This window comes from Staurois parvus, unplaced genomic scaffold (assembly GCF_062004578.1).
Source record: "Staurois parvus isolate SC_StPar_1 unplaced genomic scaffold, SC_StPar_1.0 ptg001283l, whole genome shotgun sequence".
NCBI lineage: Eukaryota > Metazoa > Chordata > Amphibia > Anura > Ranidae > Staurois > Staurois parvus.
Window position 1 is genome coordinate 28,530 of NW_028319079.1, and position 20,995 is coordinate 49,524.

Here is a 20,995-nt window from a genome sequence, read left to right on the forward strand (position 1 = left end):
ATTTCACTGTGCATGAAACAGCAGCTGCACATCACAAAAACAGGGTGGAGATGATACATTATACATCACACAATTAAAGAGAACCTGTCCTCAATTTAAAAAAAATATTGCAGAGAAAAAAGTATTTTAATGCTTACTTGTAGCAATTCTTCTATCCAATTTTTTTCTTTTTAAATTAAGCTGCAATGTGCCTCTTGCGCTATCAAATGTGACCGTTTCCTAGACCTCCCACCATGTCATAAACACTCTTCAGTGTCCAATTACTGTGCTGGCCCAGTGCCTCCACCCCCTCCCTACATAACCTTTTATCTAGCTGCCATCAAAAGGAGTATTATAGTTACAACTCTGAGAACACTGCCATTAAATCCAAGATAGCGGCACCCCACAGCAATCTCAGTGCTTTTGCATGTCTACACAAGGTGAGATGTACATAGGTAAATGAATGTGCCTAAAATATGTTATATGCACATATATTATGGCAATGTTGATGAACAAATGAATAGTCTGGTGCCAGGGTTCTTAAAAAAAAAAAAAAAAAAAAAAAGTTTGCAGGACAAACACTAAGGCTACGTTCACACTAGCTTTGTCAGCAGGCTACAGACAGGCGTTTGAGAAGCGTTAAGAACGCTTCCCAAATGCCTATAAAAATTCTACACATGGCAGCACACAGTGCTGTTCACACAGAAGCGTTAGCGTCGTGGCAAAACTGACGCCTCGTGTCCAGTCCTTGAAGCCTTCTATTCAAGTCTATGGTGCCACTCTGCAAAAGGAGTTTGTGGTGCAGTTTTAATGCTTGGCAAACGCCTCAAAACCACACAAGGTTTTTTGGGAGTGTTTGGGCTCGTTCACACTTGGCAGTTTTACCAACGCTTGCCAAACGCCCCTATAGCATTTGGCGAGCGTTGGTCCGGCGTTTGCGGAGCGTTTTTTTAACGCTCGGCAAACGCCGCATGCGCGGTTTAGCGGCGGTTGCTAGGCAATTGCCGAGCGTTAATAACGCCCCACAAACGCCTATAATGCAGTTTGAGTGGTGTTACCGCTCCGCAAACGCCCCGCAACCGCACGCGCCGGCCGGGCGTTTGCGGAGCAGCACCATAGATGAGAATAGGAGGCTTCAACGCCTCCTGACTCGACCAGAGGCGTCCGTTTTGATGCGACGCAACCGCTCCCGTTAGAACAGCACCATGTGCTGTAATGTGCAGAATTGGCAGAGACGTTTGGGAAGCGGTAAAAACGCTTCCCAAACACCTCTCTGCCGCCTGCACACAACGCTAGTGTGAACGTAGCCTTTGAAGAGCGTTAAAAGTACTTCCCTAACGCCTGTCAAACGCTATAGGAGCGTTTGACAAGCGTTAGAAAATAAAGTCAAGTGTGAACGAGCCCTTACAAACCAGACAGAGGGGAAGGATTGCAAATGTTTAGCAGCTGCTATGAATTTTCCCATAAGAGGTTATACCAGACCGAAAGCAAAAGGGAAATTTGCAAGCGCAGAATTCCAACCCTTTCTTATTCCACTGAAATAAGTAATGAGATGTAAATGGCACTTAAAAGCAAAACTCACAAGTTGGTCAAAGTGACTGGTAACAGAGAATCAAGTTTTAGCACAATGGTGACAAATACAAAAAAGAAAAAAAAATATATACCGCCGTCTTCTTTAAGTGCCTGACGACGCCTCAGTTGCTCTTGCCTGCAGAAGTCATCCATAACTTAGGTATTCCTGGTAAAGCTACAGTCCAGGGAAATAAAACAACGTATGACCTCCTGTAAACGAACAGTAATCTGAATGTTGCAGCAAACAACACAAAATGTACACACGTTGTGTATCCTGGCATAGAAAATCAGCGCCATTTACATGAAGACTCAGATGATACAAGTAGTGTTTTTCTACGATTAGCCACAACTACAGAACATGTCAGAAGATCAAAACAGAACTGAATTGATAACACTTTGGGAAATGCAAGATGTTGAAAACAAGCCCATGTTCACCTCAGGGATACAAGAAACTGGAATGAACTATTCAACATTAAATCAGAAATGTTTATCCATCAGTGGGGTTATAATCTGGCATTTCCTCCAATAGTCTGAGGATTCCTCTGCCTCGCCCTCTCCTGGGGGTAAAGGAAGCTGCTCCACTCATCCCGGAAGTACTGGCTCCTGTATAGGAAGAAAACAAACCATCAACACCGCACTCCGGTGAAGTTTTGGCAAACAAAACAGTTTAGGTGAAAGTGTAAAATCAATATTACGTTTGTTCTGGATAGAGTAAAAAATATTTGAAAATCCGATCAGGTTTTTGTTTGACATATTTGTCCTGTTAGGGAAATTGTTCTTCCCAGAGCCACAACAGGAAATAGAGGGAATTTTCTCCTTTTTTTCCCTTTTGAAAGATTTCCTCTTGTTTGCACTGGAAAAGATGTCCATATTGGAAGATTTCCCTTTAAAGCTGGACTTCAGCCCCTTTGTAAAATCTGCAGGCATACTATGAGTTAAAGTCCAATGAGTCACATGCAGTACCCACCCCTACCCAATCGGAGCGCTTTGTATTATGTAAACCCATTGACAAAATACAAAGGCCTCTTTGAATGGACAGCAGAGCTGCTGTGTGAGAGAGCGGCATCTTTCCTAAGCAAAGCTATCCTCCTGGAGCTCCATAAATCAGTCAGATGTAAATTAGAGAAGTCCACAAGTGGCATTCACCTCATTGGACTTAAAGGATAAGTTCATTTTTTTAAAAAGAAATAAATGCACATTTTTGCTGAAAAAAAAAAAGTGCATTTATTATTTTTTCCTGCAGGAGCCTGGAATGCATACTTGTGATCAGGGGTGCAATGTCAGGTTTCTGTAGACAAGCACTACAGCTTTCAGTCCGTACCCCCAAGTCAGTTTGAAAGCTGCAAGGCCTGTAAATGAACTGCAGGGCACTCATCAGCACTACAAGCCAGCTGCCATGGTGGCTGATGGTATTTGTTGTTCAGTCATTCACAAGAAACTGTCTGGGTGGAGCTACACCGTCTTTGAATTGTGACAGAAGATGCGGGGAGATTCTAACTTCAGCTTGTTCGATTAAGCTTTGACAATAAAACCTGGAAGCCGATTGGTTACTATGCAGAGCTGCACTTTAGGTGGTGTATATTAAAGAGACTAACATTTTACTAGAAGATCCCTTAAAACAGAACTTTACCCATAACTTGATAAAAAATAATGTTCTTCAGCAAGGGACATACAATTATTAATAATTATGCTACCAAAGCACCAGCATTGCTCCAGCTTCTTCTTTCTGGAGGCTGCCATTTTGCTAAAGTCCAGAGCCTGAGCAGCAATAAATCTTTAGTCTGTCAGTAGATCAGCCTCTACATTTTCGGCAAGTGCCAAAGAGCACAACTGCACATGTGCAAAGTGTATTAATGGATTTTAAACTGTATAGGAACTTATTTTTAATGTTTTCTATAGCTATTGCTCCTGCAATAGGGGCCAGCCTGAAATGACCTAGGAGGTTTTAATTTTCTGACTAAAGTTCCTCTTTAAACTGTATACCTGGAGAGCTTTCCAATCCTGTGCAGATTGTCAATGGGGCCTTAACTCTGGAGCTATATAGCCAATCCCCTTGCTGTCCCAATTAAACAAACAAAACCCCAAAAAACAAAAACCACACAAACTGTAGTAGGTAAACTGCAACAGCAGTGTATTCTAGATCTGCAGTTTAGTAGGACACTCAGGGACCGACAGTTTTTTCTGCAGCTTTATGTAATCAAACACTCCTGCATCTGCACTTTTATAAAACAAAACAAACTAAAAAAAAAAAAAAAAAAAAAAAAACTTAAAAAAAAGAAGGTGCAGTGTGGACAATATGCAGAGCGGAAGCAACTCTTATAAATATAAGAGAGCACCATAGTTTAAACCGGAACTCCAGGTTTCCTGACACTTTAAGAACAATTTATTGGGCCAGTGTGGTTAACCCCTTGGCGCCTCCAGGCCCTTTAAGGGTTTCAGAAGCCGGAAGGCGGGGATTAGGGTCATGCGACCGCTGTGATTCGCTGTCACATGGTCGGGACTTTTCCGTGAGTACCGGACGCGTGCTGGGAGCACGCGCTCTTCGCACGTTTTTTCCTTAATTGCATGAAAATATGCGGCCGCTCGGCATCAAAGCCAGACATCGGGAGGCCGAATATTTGCATGCGGCCGGCACCAAGAGGTTAAAATTAATGCTTACCATTACAGAATGGTGTGGCCTATTTTGGATATAAGCTGTTCTCTGATGAGCTGAGGTGGCGATCGCGACATCTGCCTTCCTCTTTGCCTCGCCCAATTAAAGAGCACCTTGTATTCATTGGTAGAAATACAAGGCTGTTCCTGAGTGGCTGAGGTGCCAGAGAACCAACTCACTTTCAGATGCAAAAGGGAAGTGCGTAAGACTTGCCAAGGAAGACAGCACAGCTTATTCAGTGCATTACAGCATCCTCAGGGGCAAGTCCCATCTGTATCAGGAAGCATTTATTTGCATCAAGCTGGTCCAAGAAAACCTTTTAGGGCTCATTCAAATGGCCAATTACTTCTGTGTCCTGTGCAGGGCCATGTTTTACATGCATGGGGATGCTACAGGTTCTTTGTGAATCCCTGTTCTGGAAGTTCCAGAGGTGTCTATTAGGACACAAGGCTGCACAGCCTCGGGTGTATTTACAACAAGGCATTTGCCTAGGGCGGCATTTTTCAGGGGGGGCAACATCGCTCCCCGGACGAAGGGACATATAGGAGGCAGGAGGGATCCAAGAGAGGCTGCGAGCTGCTTGATGGTGTATGCAGAGCTCGACTCTCATTCCCAAGGATGTCCAGAGTTGTGAAGGTGAGTGTCTCTCTCTCTATCGCCAGGGTGGGAGATATGTGTAAGTGGAAGGCTCCTTCAGGTGGGGGGGGGGGGGGGGGGAAGGGGCATTGTTGGTCAATGTCAGGCTCTCTCCACGGGGGGTTTGATTTTTGCATTGCCGCACAAAACCTAAATACACCACTGCGCACAGCCAAGAAAGCACCCTGGGTGCATTCGGGGCTGTGCACCCACACGGATGTCCCATTGGTATTCAATGGCTGTGTCCATGCAGCCGGGTGTCCCAATAGACGTCTCTGGGAAGGGATGCATGCAGCACCTGCGCACCCCCATGCCAGCAAAACACTGCCCTACACGGGAAAGTAGTAACTGGCCATGTGAACAAGCCATTAAAGTGAAAAAAAACAACGACTTCTGGTTTAACACATTAAAAACAGGTTAATTTTAACAGATTATTTTGAAACTGCATCACCTAAAGACAACTCAAGTCATTCGAGGAAGAACACTCACCACAAGCAGCTCCTGCAGAATCCAAGTTGTCAGTGAATTGCATATGATCACATCTTTTCTGTAGAAAGTTCGTATAATGTGATATGGTTATTCGTTCAAAAAATACTATTTTGTAGGCAGAACATTAAGCTCATCATGAAAACATTTTATGGCGTAGTTGACAGCACCGCACCTCTGCTTTTAGTTCCCACCAGGGCAATAATCTGTATGTAGTTTGTATGCTTTCCCCAAATTTTATTTTGCGTTCTCCAAATCTCTCCTTATCTTCCCCAAAAACATTCTGCCCAGATACCCCTCAGCCAAGCTGGCTTACCTGATATCTTTTGGCATCGAGGATGATGGTTTTATTATCATTAGATGACGGTTTCGCATGTAGCTTTGGGCTGGGCAAGTGAGATGATGTAAGCGTCACCCCATAAACGGAGGCCAGGGCTTTGCTGATACAGTAGCTGAAGGAAATGAACAGGTTAAGTGAATGTGTAATAAGAAAACATTTAATGCAGTTTAGTGACCCCCATACAAAAGGTGATAATTTGGTACATCATTTTATTAAAAGTCTGCTGTTTTATTATAAGAGAAGAAAAAAAAAATTCACAAAATTGTGTTTAAAAAAAACAGAAAAAAAACCTAATTATTACATCTGAAAATTACAGCAACAGAAACCCATTGCTAACTTTAGGCTATATTGCCATCTGCAGACTGAAGACTTATTTTGTGAATGAAGCCTCCAGTTTGCACGTGATCACATGATCTGGAACCATTTTTAAAGGTTCGCCAATAGTTAGGGTCACCTGAGCTGTTAGTGACGGCTCAGACAGGTAGCAACAAAAAAGTGAGTAAAATGACAGCTGTAAATTTAGGTTCTCTCAACACAGAGCAGAGCGCAGGAAAACGCTAATCTACAGACTTCCGGTGGGAAGGGATTAACTACCTCTTGACCGTGCTATAGCTGAATGAGGGCTACAGAGCGGTTGTCCAGTTCTGGGAGGGAGCCATGACGTCCTCCCAGGACACTCCCCCACTGTTGTGTCCTTTGGACACAGCTGGTTACATGACACAGTAAAGGACCAATCACAGCAGCCTTTTACCACATGATCAGCTGTGTCCAATCACAGCTGATCACACATGTAAATACACTTGCCAGTACTTTCCTCAGTACTGCTAGCAACTGGCAACTGTGAAAGGAGACATCTACGCTGATAATCAGGGCACTGATTATCAGTGCCGTCCTAAAAGTGCCCATCAGTGCTTCCAATCTGTGCCCATCAGTGCTTCCAATCTGTGCCCATCAGTGCTTCCAATCTGTGCCCATCAGTGCCTCCTCATCGATGCCCACCAGTGTCGCCTCATCAGTGCAGTCTCATCAACGCACATCACTGAAGGAGAAAAAATTACCTGTTCGAAAATTGAGTTTTTCTTTGTTAAAAAATTTTGCAGTCTTTTCCAGTTTAACAAAAATATAAAACCCATTGGTGATTAAATACCACCAAAAGAAAGCGCTTTTTTTCTACATAAATAGGAGAAACATTTCATATGGGTACAGAGTTGCATGACCACGCAATTGTCATTTAAAGTGCGACAACACTGAAAGCTGAAAACTGGACTGGGCACAAAGGAGGTAAAAGTGCCTGGTAGGAAAGTGGGTAAAGGGATTCTAAAGGCTTAATGTTTTTTAAACAATCATGTCTATACTTACCTGCACTGTAATGGTTTTGCACAGAGCAGCCCAGATCCTCTTCTCAGGTCCCCCGCCGGCGCTCCTGGCCTCTCCCTCCTGTAGGGTGCCCCTACAGCAAGCAGCTTGCTATGGGGACACCCAAGCATGAGCACTCCCCAGCCGCTGGTCTGTGTCCCCATTCACACATGGAGCCACGCCACCCACCCCATCTCTTCTCGCTGGAACCAATGGCTCCTACTGCTGTCTCAGCCAAAGTGGAGAGGGCGTCCTGGGATAGCCAAGACTCCAGTGCACATTGCTGCATTGAGGGGGGCTTAGGTGAGTATTGGGGAGCTGCTGCAGAAAGGTTTTTTATTTTCAAGCACAGAATGCATGAAGGTAAAAACATTGAGCCTTTACAGTTTTAAACTCTTGCAGACCTATTGTGGGCATGCGGGCACAGGTAGGCACCGCAACATACCCGTATGTTTTGGGCCTGCTTTCAGGTTTTGGCTGCGCGTGCCACCTACCAATCTGTTTCGTGACTGGTTATGGCACAAGTCTGTTAGCAAGTTACAGCCAATGATTGTGCCTGTATAGCAGCTAATAAGATGTGCCCAATCACACAACAATTTACACACCCACGATTCTATACACAGAATGCGATCTGGCTTTTTTTTCTCCCTGAACTCAACTCTGAACTCGCTGATCACCATTACTAGTATAGCTAGAGCTGCATAAATTCCAGGAAATCTAACAGTTTTTAGACGCTATAACTTTCACACAAACCAATTTACCAATACACTTATTGGGATTTTTTATTTTTTTTTACCAAAAACATGTAACAGAATACATTTTGGCCTAAATTTATAAAGAAATTAGATTTTTTTTTATTGGATAGGTTTTTATAACAGAATATATAACTTTTTTCAATATCAATATTTTTTTTTCAAACATTTTCGGTCTTTTTTTTCTTCTATATAATAAATTAACCTCCCTGGCGGTATGATTCTTTCAGATTTTTTGTGCTGAAAGCGGTACCATTTTTTTGCATGGAAATATGTAGTTTTTTATTGTAGGCTGTAATTTTTAGGAATAACTCACTGAAATCTGTCCGAACAAGAGTCTAGTAAACATTCCGGATATGATAAAATTTGAAACCCGAAATCATAAATTATAATTTAATAATCATAAAAAATATAATAATAAATTTAATTCAATAATATAATCAAACCAAAAACACTGAAATTTGAAATACAGAGGCAAATTCGCACATCGCTGAGCAAAGTCGCAAAATCGTTTTCAGTGTCTGATGACGAATTTCCCCCACGAATCATTATCACTCAATTCTGCAAGTGGTTCTGATTTACTAATCGCTGTTCTAAAACCGCTTTTGACGTAAAGGGACGCTTTTTGGACGCCATGGACTTTTCTAAGTTTCCAGGCAGAAAGAACAGTCAAAATGCAGGCAGGGCGCCGGACAAAGCAGTAGGGACAAAATGTATGTGAAATGCATTGAAACAGCAATGACAGCAAAAATGACATTTTTTAAAAAATTCAAATTTCCCGCCGGTTCCGGTGCCCGTACGTCCCGACGTCACAGGGACCGGAACACAGAAGCCGGAATCGGCCGGAGGAGATGGTCGGGGACGCTGCAGGGGACACATCGTGGGAGCGAAGGACAAGGTAAGTGCTGCAGGGACCCCCAGAGCAGCGCCGCATGGTAAGCCCGAGTGTAGCTCGGGTTACCGCTTTTGGTATAGAAATTTTACCCCCAAGCTACACTCGGGATTACCGCTAAGGAGGTTAAAAAAAACAAAAAAAAAAAAACAAGAAAAAAAAAAAAACACAACAGTGCTGATTAAATACCAGCACACACAAGCTCTATTTGTCTGAAAAAAAATATCAATTTAATTTGCGTACAGTGCTGCATAACCACACAATTGCCAGTTAAAGCAGCACAGTGCCAATTAGCAAATAAAGAAAAAAAACCAAAAAAAAAAACACCACTGGTCACGAAGGGGGTAAACCGTTCCGGGGGTCAACTTGTATTTGTTGATACACTTACGTAACTTTCTTGCAGCTCGCAAGAGCACAGTACCACATGTCATTGTCCTCATGCCATTTGCACCTATCAAGACACAAAATTGTTGGTACAAGGTTTAAGAAAACAATCAACAAATGTTTATAGCAGTGGTTCTTAACCTTGTTGGAGGTACTGAACCCCACCAGTTTCATATGCGCATTCACCGAACCCTTCTTAATTGGAAAAATAAAATATGATTTTTAAAATTCAAAACATAGGTATATATTTAGGTATATATTTATACATAGGTGCACAAAATGAACAAAACCGTTAAGAACAAAGAACAAAACCATTAAAACATGATTTTCACACAAACATAATAATGAATATTTACTGCACGAATCATATGAGTCGGGTGTGGGTCTTCACCTCCGCCGAACCCGCGAGACTGACTCACCGAACCCCTGGGGTTCGATCGAACCCAGGTTAAGAACCACTGGTTTATAGAAAGACTTTTCTGTTTATTTTCACAGATGAAGTAAGAACAACGCAAAATAAAACTGAATATCTGGTAGGCTTAGGAGCCAAGGAAGAGCAAAGAAATGTTACACAATATCGCAATATTTCCCACCCATACCTGCTTGGGACCTGCAATTGCTAACTAGGCTTGGTCACTCTACCTGGTGTTACTGGCATAATCCCAGTGAACGACATCCAGTAGTCTATGTACTGTTGATTTTGAAGGCTCCTCACCAAGTCGATCTCGATAGAATTTCACTATTAAACTTTCTATATCCAACAATTCAAAACGGTTATCCATTCCTGCAATAGAGAGGGCGAGGAATTAAAATAGGGTTGACAGCGCTCTATTAAGCTCTAGCAAAATCAGTGTGAACCAGCAATGTCTAACTAGTGGCCATGTGTCGAAGGCTCCATCAAAAGTCATAAAATCATTTCATTTCCTCTAAGAGGAAGAGAATTAGGCTGGAACCAGAAGAGGGTTGTATTTTGCACTGAATATACTAAAGGTTGGAGAGCTCAGTAAATTCCCTGGTTTACGTGAAATATTTCAGTGGTGGTGGTTTATGGTTAATGAAAAGATTATCCCGAAAGGACTGCAGCTAAAACAAAAAAAAAAAAAATAAATAAATTACTTGTGCAATTATTCGAAGAAAAGATGAATCATCAGCCCCCCAAATATTAATCAGAGTCCTCTAGTTTTGTTGTATGCATTGTGCGATCACAGTACAATCTATACATAGAAAATTACAAAATCACCCAAATAGGAGAGAACAATGCAGAATCATGTAACTTAGTGCTCAAGGAAGTAAAATAAGTATTGAAAACGACACCATTTTTCTAGGTAAATATATTTCTAAAGGTGCTATTGTTGAACTTTGTTCCTTTCCCCCATTTAAGTTCACATCTGGACGGGAAGGAATAAAAAGGTAGGAAAAAAGTAAGATATTGTCAAGAAGGCTTTGGATCCTTGTGGTCTGTTTTGTTTGATTACGATTTCTGTTATTCTGTCTATTATGGGACCTGCGTATTCACATTGTTCTATTTATGTGTAATCCTGTTGATGCAGTAATGTCATTGTGGATTCTGTAAGTACTGTTCCATTCTTTATTATTTTGACAATTAAAGTGGTTTTGATTTAAAAAAAAAAAAAAAAAAAGTGCTATTGACATGAAATTTTTACCACATTGGTAACAACCCATGCAATCCATACATACAAAAACCAAAACAAATACATTCAGAAATTAAGTGATGTGTAATAAAATGGAATGATTGGATTTAAAAAAAAAAAAAAAAAAATGGAATGACACAGGGAAAATAATGAACATGCTAACTGAAATGTTTCATACAAAAACCTTTGTTGGTAATGACAGCTTCAAGACACCTCCTGTATGGAGAAACTAGTTGCATACATTGCTCCGGTGAGATTTTGGCCCATTCTTCCACACAGTCCTCAAATCTTGAAGGTTCCGTGGGCCTCTTCTATGAACTCTGATCTTTAGTTCTTTCTATAAATTTTCTTTTTTTTGTATTAACAATTTTTATTGGTTTTCAAATAAGTAAAATTATAAACATAACAGAAAGAAACATCGATGGCATAACTACACATCCAATAAAGTCATACAGAGTCATACAAAATCAGTGCGGAAACAATCAAGATCTTAGATTCGGGCCGGCAAAGAGGAAATAAAGGAATCCAACGGGAGCCAAATCAACTCAAATACAGCAGATGAACTATTATGTAAGGCAGTCAAATACTCCATCCGTCTTACTTCAGCAATAAGTTTGTACAAAGTCAGCAATGTAGGGGGAGTAGAAGATAACCAACCCATAGGAATACTTCTCCTGGCCGCGGTCAGCACATGAGCAGCAAGTTTTCTGGCAGGGTTAGATAGACCCGGGAATGGCAAGCCCAGCTAAAAATGCAGAGGGTCAAAAGGGAGCGAGGTATGCAGCATTGATTGCAACAAGGAACGGACTTCCTCCCAAAAAGGAACAATAGATTTACATGTCCAAAAAATACGATAGAGAGAACCAGAATCCGTACCACAGCGCCAGCAGACAGGAGAAGCACTCGGGTTGAAAGCATGAAGAACCTCAGGTGTTTTGTACCATAACATCATAATCTTGTATAGGTTTTCCTTAAAAACCACACAAACAGAAGATTTAGATGCATTTACCCAAATAGTCTTCCACGTTACTAAATCAATATCACGTTGTACAAACTGAGACCACCTACGCATGTAAAGGTGAATTTCATTAAAGGGGATGCGTCCATAAGAAGTTTATAAGTAGCGGAGATGATACCCCTTTGGTGGGGGCCCTGCATAAATAAACGTTCGAAGGGTGTAGGCTTCCCCAGGATCAATGAGGATGATAAAGTAGAGAAAAAATGGCGTATTTGGAAATATATATATATATGTGATGAGGAGGTAAAGAAGCTTTTTTCTGGAGATCCGGGAATGAATGTAGTTTACGAGTCACCGGATGTACCAAGTGACGCAATTGAAAAAGGTTGGATACCACCCAAAGAGACATCCGGGATATGGCCATATTGTCTGGCAGATTAGGGTTATAGAGGATATTTGTCAGAGGGGAGCATTCAGAGGCCAGCGTGAATTGAGCCTTACATTTCTGCCATACCATCAATGAAAATTGCATGGGACCAAGGAATAGATGACGGAAGGAAGAGACATCCACTGCCGCGGTTGACCAAAGAAGGGAACATGGATGAACTGGGGACAGTTGTAAAGATTCAATCTCAGTCCATGTATTGGGAGGGTATTGCATGGACCATGACATAAGAAAACGAAGGTGAGTCGCATAATAATACTTGATTATATCCGGCGCTCCCAATCCTCCCCTAGAGCGCGGAGAGAGCAGAACAGAACGTGCAATCCTGTGCCTCTTATTGTGCCAAATAAAGTGTAGGAAAGATTTCTGAAGGGAGTGAAGCTTGGACATAGGAACAGGAACGGGGAGAGTCGCAAACAGGTACAAGAGTTTGGGTAACACGGTCATTTTTAGAACGTTAATGCGTCCGAGGAAAGAGATGGGCAAGGCATCCCAATATTTCAGAGAGCGAGAAAGTGCTATCAACAAAGGGGGGAAATTGGCCTCGTATATGGATTGGTAAGAAAGAGAAATATTAGTACCTAAATATTTTAAAGACTGTGTGCACCACCGGTAGGGAAAGGCGTCCTGAAGCGAGGACAGAACGATAGGCGGGACATGTATTGGGAGTGCCTCAGTTTTGGACGTATTGACTTTGTAACCTGAAATAGCCCCAAATTGTTTCAAGGTCTTATGCAAAATCGGTAAAGAAGTATGGGGACTCGTGAGCGTGAGAAGAATGTCATCTGCAAATAACGATAATTTGTACTCATGGGAATGTGACTGTATCCCGCGAATATCCGGGTTTGACCTAATAGCAATGGCTAAAGGTTCCAGACAAAGAATAAACAGTAAAGGAGAGAGTGGGCAGCCCTGACGTGTACCATTTTACATCTGAAAGGGAGGCGAGAGAAAAGAAGCTAATCTGACCTGCGAGAGGGGGGATGAATAAAGGGCCTCTATAAATTTTCTATTGGATTTAAGTCAGGTGATTGGCTGGGTCATTCTAGCAGCTTTATTTTCTCTCTTTGAAACCAGTTGAGAGTTTCCTTGGCTTTGTGTTTGGGGTCATTGTCTTGCTGAAATGTCCGCCCTCGTTTCATCATCATAGTAGATGGCAAATTTTTTCAAAAATGTACATTTTTCCATTCATCCCTTTAAAAGACATGAAGTCTGCCAGTACCGTATGCTCAAAAACAAAAAAAACAAACACCACCAGTCCCACACCATGATGTTCCCACCTCCTTCACTGTTGGTACAGTGCCATTTTACCTCCAAACATGGTGTGTATTATGCCATCCAATAAGTCACCTGACCAGACTATATTCCCCCAGTATTTCACAGGCTTGTCTAAATGTTGTGCAGCAAACTTTAAACGAGCTTCAACATGCTTTTTCTTTAGCAATGAAGTCTTACATGGTGAGCGTGCATACAGGCCATGGCGAGCGTGCATACAGGCCATGGCGAGCGTGCATACAGGCCATGGCAAGCGTGCATACAGGCCATGGCGGTTGAGTGCATTACTTATTTTCTTAAAAAAAAAAAAAAAAAAATAATAATATTGTACCAGGTCTTTCTGAAGCACTCCACAAGTGGTCCTTGGCTCTTGTACAATTCTTTTCATTCCTCTGTCAGACATTCTGCAAGGAGCACATGCTCGTGGCCTGTTTATGGTGAAATGTTCTTTCCATTCCGGTTTATGTCCCAAACAGTGCTCGCTGGACCGTTCAGAAATCCTTCTGTAACCACTGGCATCAGTCTGTTTAGCAACAATAAGGTTGCAAAGCTCAAGAGAGCTCTATGCTTTTACCCATCATGAGATGTTTCTTGTGCGACACCTTGTTAATGAGACACCTTTTTATAGGCCATCAGTTGAGACTGAATCAGCTGATATTAATTTGCACTGACTAGGGGCAGGATTGGTTTCTAATTACAGATAGATTTCAGCTGGTGTCATGACTTTCCATTCCTTTTTGCATCTCGCTTTCTTCATGTGTTCAATACTTTTATTCCTTGTGTCATTCCATTTTATTACAGAACTTAAATTCTGAACTTATTTGTTTTGGTTTCATTGTATGTATGGATTTCATGGGATGCTACCGCCATGTGGTGAAAATTTCATGTCAATAGCAGCTTTAGAAATATATTTACCAAGAAAAATGGCAATGTGTTCAATACTTATTTTACCCCGCTGTCTTCTCAAGGAATTCCAGATGGCATCCAACTTCCCAGTCCTCCCCAAGTTCATTGGATAAATAATTTTTTGTACACGTTAAATTTTTCTTGGACTCCAATAGGGGCAAAGTCTTTACAGCGGAATTTCACCCAAAAGGGGAAGTTCTGCTTGTAGGCATGATGGAGACTTGTGGTGACATAAAAAGGTTGGAGGGAAGAAACTGAGGAGGAGGCGGCAGGAATGAAACTCGTGTGTAGCCTCCGGATAACGCTGTATTCACTGAAGCATCAAAGCGTTGCAAGATGTCCAAGCGTGGAAAGTGAGTGTGCATCTGAGGGTGCAGGCGGCTTGTCTAAGAATTTGGTAGACTTTGGTCAGACCTTGCGGATGGACAGTCAAGCTTGGGGAAGGGGAGAGTAGGGTGGGGGTCTCAACGTGAAGGTCAAGGGAGTGGAGAAAATGAACAGGGATGTTTCTTAACAGACAAGTTGGGAGAAGACTTTGTGGTCTGTTCCTTAGACCTCTTCTGCTGAGGAAGATGGGTGCTCTTGCTGCCATCCTTAATGATGCTGTAAAGAGCTAGTCAGAAGGGACTATGTCCCTTGAAGGCCATGTGGATCACACTGTTTACACGGGGGTTCCGCAGTCCAGCAATTTAGCATTTGGCATATGAGCTGACATGAGAAACAAACAGCTAAAAATGTAACATCGCCGCCACCACCACGTGATCCACACATTCTAAGAAAGGAGGAATTTACATTGGACAGTAATTAGATCTCTTAACCCCTTGACGCCGACGACACAAATATGCGGCCTCACGGAACTGGGCTTTTTTCCGTGGGACCCCATATTTGCGTACCTGTCTTTGTGCTGGGAGTGCGCCGCTCGGAGCGCTCCCAGCACAGAGACCACGGTGTCACTGAGAGCCCCGGGTCCCGTTCTAACAATTGGGACCCGGGACTCCAGATTCCGGGTCATGTGATCGCTGTGATAGCCTCTGATTGGCTATCACAATGATCAGTCACTGTGCAGCCCGGCCCCCTTGTTTGTTTTCTCTCGCTATGAATGGAGGTGAGAGATACATTGTATCTCTCAACTCCTGACATAGAGAGATAAAAATGTGTTAAAAATAAAAGAAAAAAGATAAATAAATATTAAAAAATAAAAGAAAAAATAAAGAAAAATACCTAGATCAAGGTTTGATCTAGTTCAGTACCAGGGTTAGTGTTTGGGTCAAGGTCAGGGTCAAAGGTCAGGATTTAAAAAAAAAATTGGTATCAGTTAGCGTCTGTGTTTTAGATTAAAAAAAAAAAAAAAAAGACAAACAAAATGCGCACCATTGTTTCTGGGCTGTACTACGGGTACAAACAACAAATACCATACACGTATATGGTATCGCTGCGATCGTCAAGAGCTGGAGAATTTATTTTGGGTTGTTCTATGGAGGTAAGTTATGGTCATAACAAGAAACACACAGCTAAATTAAAAAAAAACGATTTTTTTTTACTATTTTGGGCCAGTTTTCCTTTGAGAATAAAAAAAAAATTAGGCGCTATCCATTACCATTTACCACCAAATGAAAGACCAATTTGTCCTGAAAAAAACGTGGTATAATCCACCTGGATGTACAAAGTAGTTGTGATATGTACAGTTTTACTAACACATGTAAACGTTGCAGAATTGTGTTTAGGCATTTAGATTTGTTTTACCCTTAGGTGTGAAGGGGTTAAGGGATTTTGACCAGTCAGACATTCTGGTCACAGCCAGATTTAGAGAAAGTGCAGGGCCCACCGGTGAGGGCAGAGCTCTAGAAAGTACTTCCAACCGTTTATTATAATAAAATCAGGCACATTCTCTACCAGAATGGTAACACCCTGTTAAGGAAAGACACTGCCAGATCCACAGTGCAATAAACAAATGCTGCACAAAATGTTCACATTATAGATACAAGGCATTTGGAGGGAGCTAACAGCTAGCAAGGATGTTTCCAATCTCCACAGTGAAGTTATTGGAAAATCAGGTGAAAAGGGAAAGTCTTTGCAGTCTTACAAGTTTGAAATGACCCAAGATTGGAAACAGTACTGCTCGAAGCAACAGGCTGATCCTCCAGGGTCAGAGTGGTGCTTTAATAAGAGCTGAAATGGCGCTCTTTAAATTTGGGAGTAATAGCATTACACAGACACTCCTCAGGGACAAGGTCTGGAGCGACTCAATCACTCATTTTCTCAGAAGCCACATGCAAACCCAAATTAGAATCTGCAGGAGAGAAAGCAGGAGTGCGTTTGTGGCCAAATAACTGGGTAATCTGGGTTATAAAATCTTGCAAGACAATAATAAAAACCTCAACCAAGAGGGCCAAGCCTCACCCAGTGGCGTCAAGTAGGACTAAGAGGACAGAACAGACTGATTTCATGGTGAAGAAGTCTGCACCGTTCGAACGCATGCTGCTAGAAGTCGCAGATTCATTAGCACCTGGTGCAGTGGGATGCCCCTCAATGTCTACAATCAGACATGTGACCATATGGCACTAATCCCTGAAATGCACGAAATCCACCTCAACACTCCTCTCTTTCGACCTCGCCACTGCCCAGACTTACACCCCACCTAGCATTCCTCACACTAAAACCCCCTCAACACTCCACTCCTTTGACCTTGCTACCACTGAAGAGGTCACTAAGGTCTTCTCTGAAGCCCGCCTCACCACCTGCCCCCTTGACCCTGTCCCCTCAACTCCTATGATCACCCTCCTCCTCCATCCTACACTCCCTCACTCACATCTTTAATCTCTCCCTCAATACTGGTGCCTTCCCCTCTCCTCTGAAGCATGCGCACATCACTCCCATACTTAAAAAACCCTCCTTGGATCCCACCGACCTGAACAACCTTAGACCCATCTCCCTGCTTCCATTTACATACAAACTCCTAGAGCGCTTAGTCTATAATCGCCTGAGTTCCCACCTCACCGACAACAACCTCCTTGATCCTCTACAGTCTGGCTTCCGTCCCCTACACTCCACCGAAACTGCCCTACTCAAACTCACCAACGACCTGCTAACCGCCAAAGCTAATGGCCACTATTCAGTGCTCCTACTCCTCGACCTCTCCACGGCTTTTGACACAGTTGACCACCTCCTCCTCAAAACAAAAACTACACTCTTGGCCTCAGAGACTCCGCTCTCTCCTGGCTCTATTCCTATCTATCACAGCGCTCCTTCAGTGTTACCTATAACGCTGCCACCTCCACTTCACTCCCCCTCTCTGTTGGGGTCCCTCAAGGTTCTGTCCTCGGGCCCCTTCTCTTCTCCATCTACACCTCCTCCCTTGGCCAACTGATACACTCTCACGGCTTTAACTACCATCTCTATGCCGACGACATGCAAATCTCTCTCTCTACCCCTCACCTCACCCCCTCAGTCTCCACCCATATCACTAGCCTACTGAACGACATATCGGATTGGATGTCACTCCACTTCCTAAAACTAAATCTTTCCAAAACCGAGCTCCTAGTTTTCCCCCCAGCTCGCCCCCCCCCCCCCCCTCCCGACTTCTCCATGACCAACAACGCCACCATCAGTCCCACCCCGCAAGCCAGAGTACTAGGTGTCATCCTAGACTCCAATCTGTCCTTCCAGCCCCAGGTCCGATCGCTGACAAACTCATGTAGACCCCCACCTCCGCAACATCTCCAAAATACATCCGTTCCTAACCCGGAAACCACTAAGCAACTCATTCGCTCCCTTATTATATCACGACTTGACTATTGTAACTCCCGCCTCATCGGCTTACCTCACCGCAGGCTGTCCCTGCTTCAGTCTAACCTGAATACTGCTGCCAGACTCATACACCTTACTAACCGCTCCGTATCCGCCACCCCCCTCTGCCAATCCCTCCAATGGCTTTTGATTGCCCAACAGATAAAGTTCAAAATGCTAACATTGACATACAAAGCTGTTCATAATACTGCCCCAAACTACATCACCGATCTGGTATCCAAATACCACCCAAAACGTACTCTCCGTTCCTCACAAGACCTCCTACTCTCTAGTTCCCTGGTCTCCTCCTCCCATGCCAGTCTCCAGGACTTCCCCCATCCTCTGGAACACCCTACCCCAATCCATCAGACTATTACCTACTCTCTTCTCCTTTAGGCACACTCTGAAAACCCATCTCTTCAGGGAAGCCTACCCCGCCCTCAGCTAATTGCTGATCTCCTCCACTCTTCCTATCACTCCATCCCCCACAGCTATCTCCTCCTGTACCACTATCCCCTCCCTCCGAGATTGTAAGCTCCAAGGAGCAGGGCCCTTGAACCCCTTGTATATTATTGTATTGTTACTGTACTGTCTCCCATTATAATGTACAGCGCTGAGCAAACTGTTGGCGCTATATAAATCCTGTATAATAATAATAATAATGCAATATAAAGACTCGGGGTATGTAATAGAGGACTCAAATACTCAAAAAACCCAGACAGCTGGCAGTAGGTGAGGCTATTCCTCAAGTCCAGCCCTGCGGGGTCTGGTTGCATTATCTCTAAATGCCAGCCTGAGAATAACCATGTCTGAAAGCTGAAATCAAACGGATGAAGTTCTAGCAGCGATGTGGAGAAGAGTTTTGATTACAGAAGGGAAATAAAAAACAGATATCCATCAGAAAAACTGCCAGTCTTTCAATGAAAGAGAAAGAAAACTTCTTACCCGCTTTACAAGCAAGCCACTGAAGACACCATCCCACTCTGTACATAACACGATTCTGAAAAATAGAAATGAAGTACAATTAAGTATATGTGCAATACTTTAGTAATGGGAAGAGGGCTATAAGTTCAGCAAGAAAGTTTTAAGCTTTGAAAATATTCTTGACAGCCTCCTGACCTGTCTATTGATGCACTAGAGAAGAACTGTTGTTTCTGCAGTCACACATCAGATGGCCCATTTTGACAAGTTGATATTTGAACTCAGATTGGTCTGTTTAGCACAGATAAGGCCTAAAAAGGCTTATGGTGGTGTTGGACATGAGAACATTTCTTTGGCAGGTCCAATTAAGCAGAGATTGATTTGAATGAGGAAACCTGTCTGAAAACTAGTGCAGAATATACTGTATCTACTGTATAAACGTCATGACAAACTGAACACTTGACCTATATCATTGCGCATAGATAAAGGGATAGTTTGAAGAGCCACGTGTAAATCAAGCATGTACTGATGCTGCATCCACCCAAGTATAAATGGGGAAGGAAAAAAAAAACAAAAAAAAAAAAAAACCTCTACTCTTTTAAAGGTGGGTTTTCATTGTATTTTTTTAAACTGAACAAATGGCCAGGTTAGGGACATTTAAATTCTTTACATATTCTTAACAAGCCCTCACCAACCTCTGTAAGCTGCAGACACTATGGACCAATTCATTCACAAAGTCTGTGAGATAAGTACTGAGGATGTATAATTCTTAGCACTTTGCTCTCTACCTCTTCTTGTGTAGATGCTCTGAATTTACATTAAAGAAATGGTATTTCCTGCCCATTCAGGCAAAGTGATATCTTAAAATAATCCACCTCCGCAGCAAGGCACACTAACTCAATCACACTCTCTCTCTGGCCTCACTGCTCCTCTAAAGAACCAAGACTTCTGGGTATAGGTCAGTGGTGGGCAACCTTTTTTTTCAACTGAGCCAAATCTCGCCAAAACCACGATTGAAATTTATTTTGAGAGCCACATTTTTAAAACTGAAAATACATCCCCCATATAGTAATTCATCCCCCATAGTAATTCATCCCCCATATAGTAATTCATCCCCCCTATAGTAATTCATCCCCCATATAGTAATTCATCCCCCATATAGTAATTCATCCCCCATATAGTAATTCATCCCCCATATTGTGTCAATTCACTTACCTTTGCTCCGCGCGTTCCTCTCGCCGTGTTCCCGCGCCGTTCCGGTCTTCAGGGCGGACTGTGAGAGGAGAGGAGTTCGTCACGCTGCCCCGCCTACATCCTGACAGCCAATGTTTGCCACGCTCCGCGGGCCGGATTAAAAGGTCCGCCGGGCCGTAGTTTGCCCATTGCTGGGCTAGCTGCAGAGTCCTGACTTTTGGGGCGGCCGCCCGAGAGGAGGGAGGGGAGCGGGCGCCCGGCACACAGAAGAGCCGCATTAAAATGTGTAAAGAGCCGCGGCTTGCCGACCACTGAGCTACGGCAACCCTATTGCCTGTCACCTGGTGGGCAGTGTGCTCCGGAGCCGCAGCAAAGGTGAAAAAGAGCCACATGCGGCTCTGGAGCCGCGGGTTGCCGACACCCGGTATAGGTGAATAGGCCTATTCAGAGTGGACTCTTGCAAAAGGACGGAGGCAAGAACATGAAAGGGTGGGAACCCAATCCCTGAGAAACTCGGATGATAGTCTGCCTGAGCCTCCTAGAGATCGTGGAACAAGAAGACTGTGCACATTTACATGGTCTATCAGGAATTACAAAAAGGGACTCCCAAAAGCAAGCAGAAGCTGAGCAATAAACTCATAGCCTAAACCAAAAGGAATGGATTCATCTTTTGATGAACTGGAGCCAGAGGGACAGGGGAAAAAATGTCCTAGTTAAGGTAAAAGACAGACTAAGGTTATAGGGGAAGTCCAGAACCTCCATATCTCCTTGTACCTATGCAAAGCCAGAAAAGGTTCTTCGAAAGAGA

The 20,995-nt window shown here is 43.1% G+C and overlaps 1 protein-coding gene across 1 annotated transcript in view; it reads right to left on the reverse strand.

Moving 5' to 3' along the window:
- Window positions 1-834: 834 nt before the first annotated feature.
- MAEL (maelstrom spermatogenic transposon silencer) overlaps window positions 835-20,995 on the reverse strand; it is a 46,016-nt gene continuing 25,855 nt past the window's right edge. The window contains exons 8-13 of the mRNA XM_089660824.1: window positions 19,018-19,072; window positions 9,693-9,834; window positions 9,055-9,117; window positions 5,643-5,778; window positions 5,330-5,387; window positions 835-2,154 (exon numbers count right to left, since the gene is read on the reverse strand). Of these exons, the coding sequence (XP_089516950.1) occupies window positions 2,039-2,154; window positions 5,330-5,387; window positions 5,643-5,778; window positions 9,055-9,117; window positions 9,693-9,834; window positions 19,018-19,072 (570 nt within the window). The 3' untranslated portion in view covers window positions 835-2,038. The remainder of the gene's footprint in view (window positions 2,155-5,329; window positions 5,388-5,642; window positions 5,779-9,054; window positions 9,118-9,692; window positions 9,835-19,017; window positions 19,073-20,995) is intronic.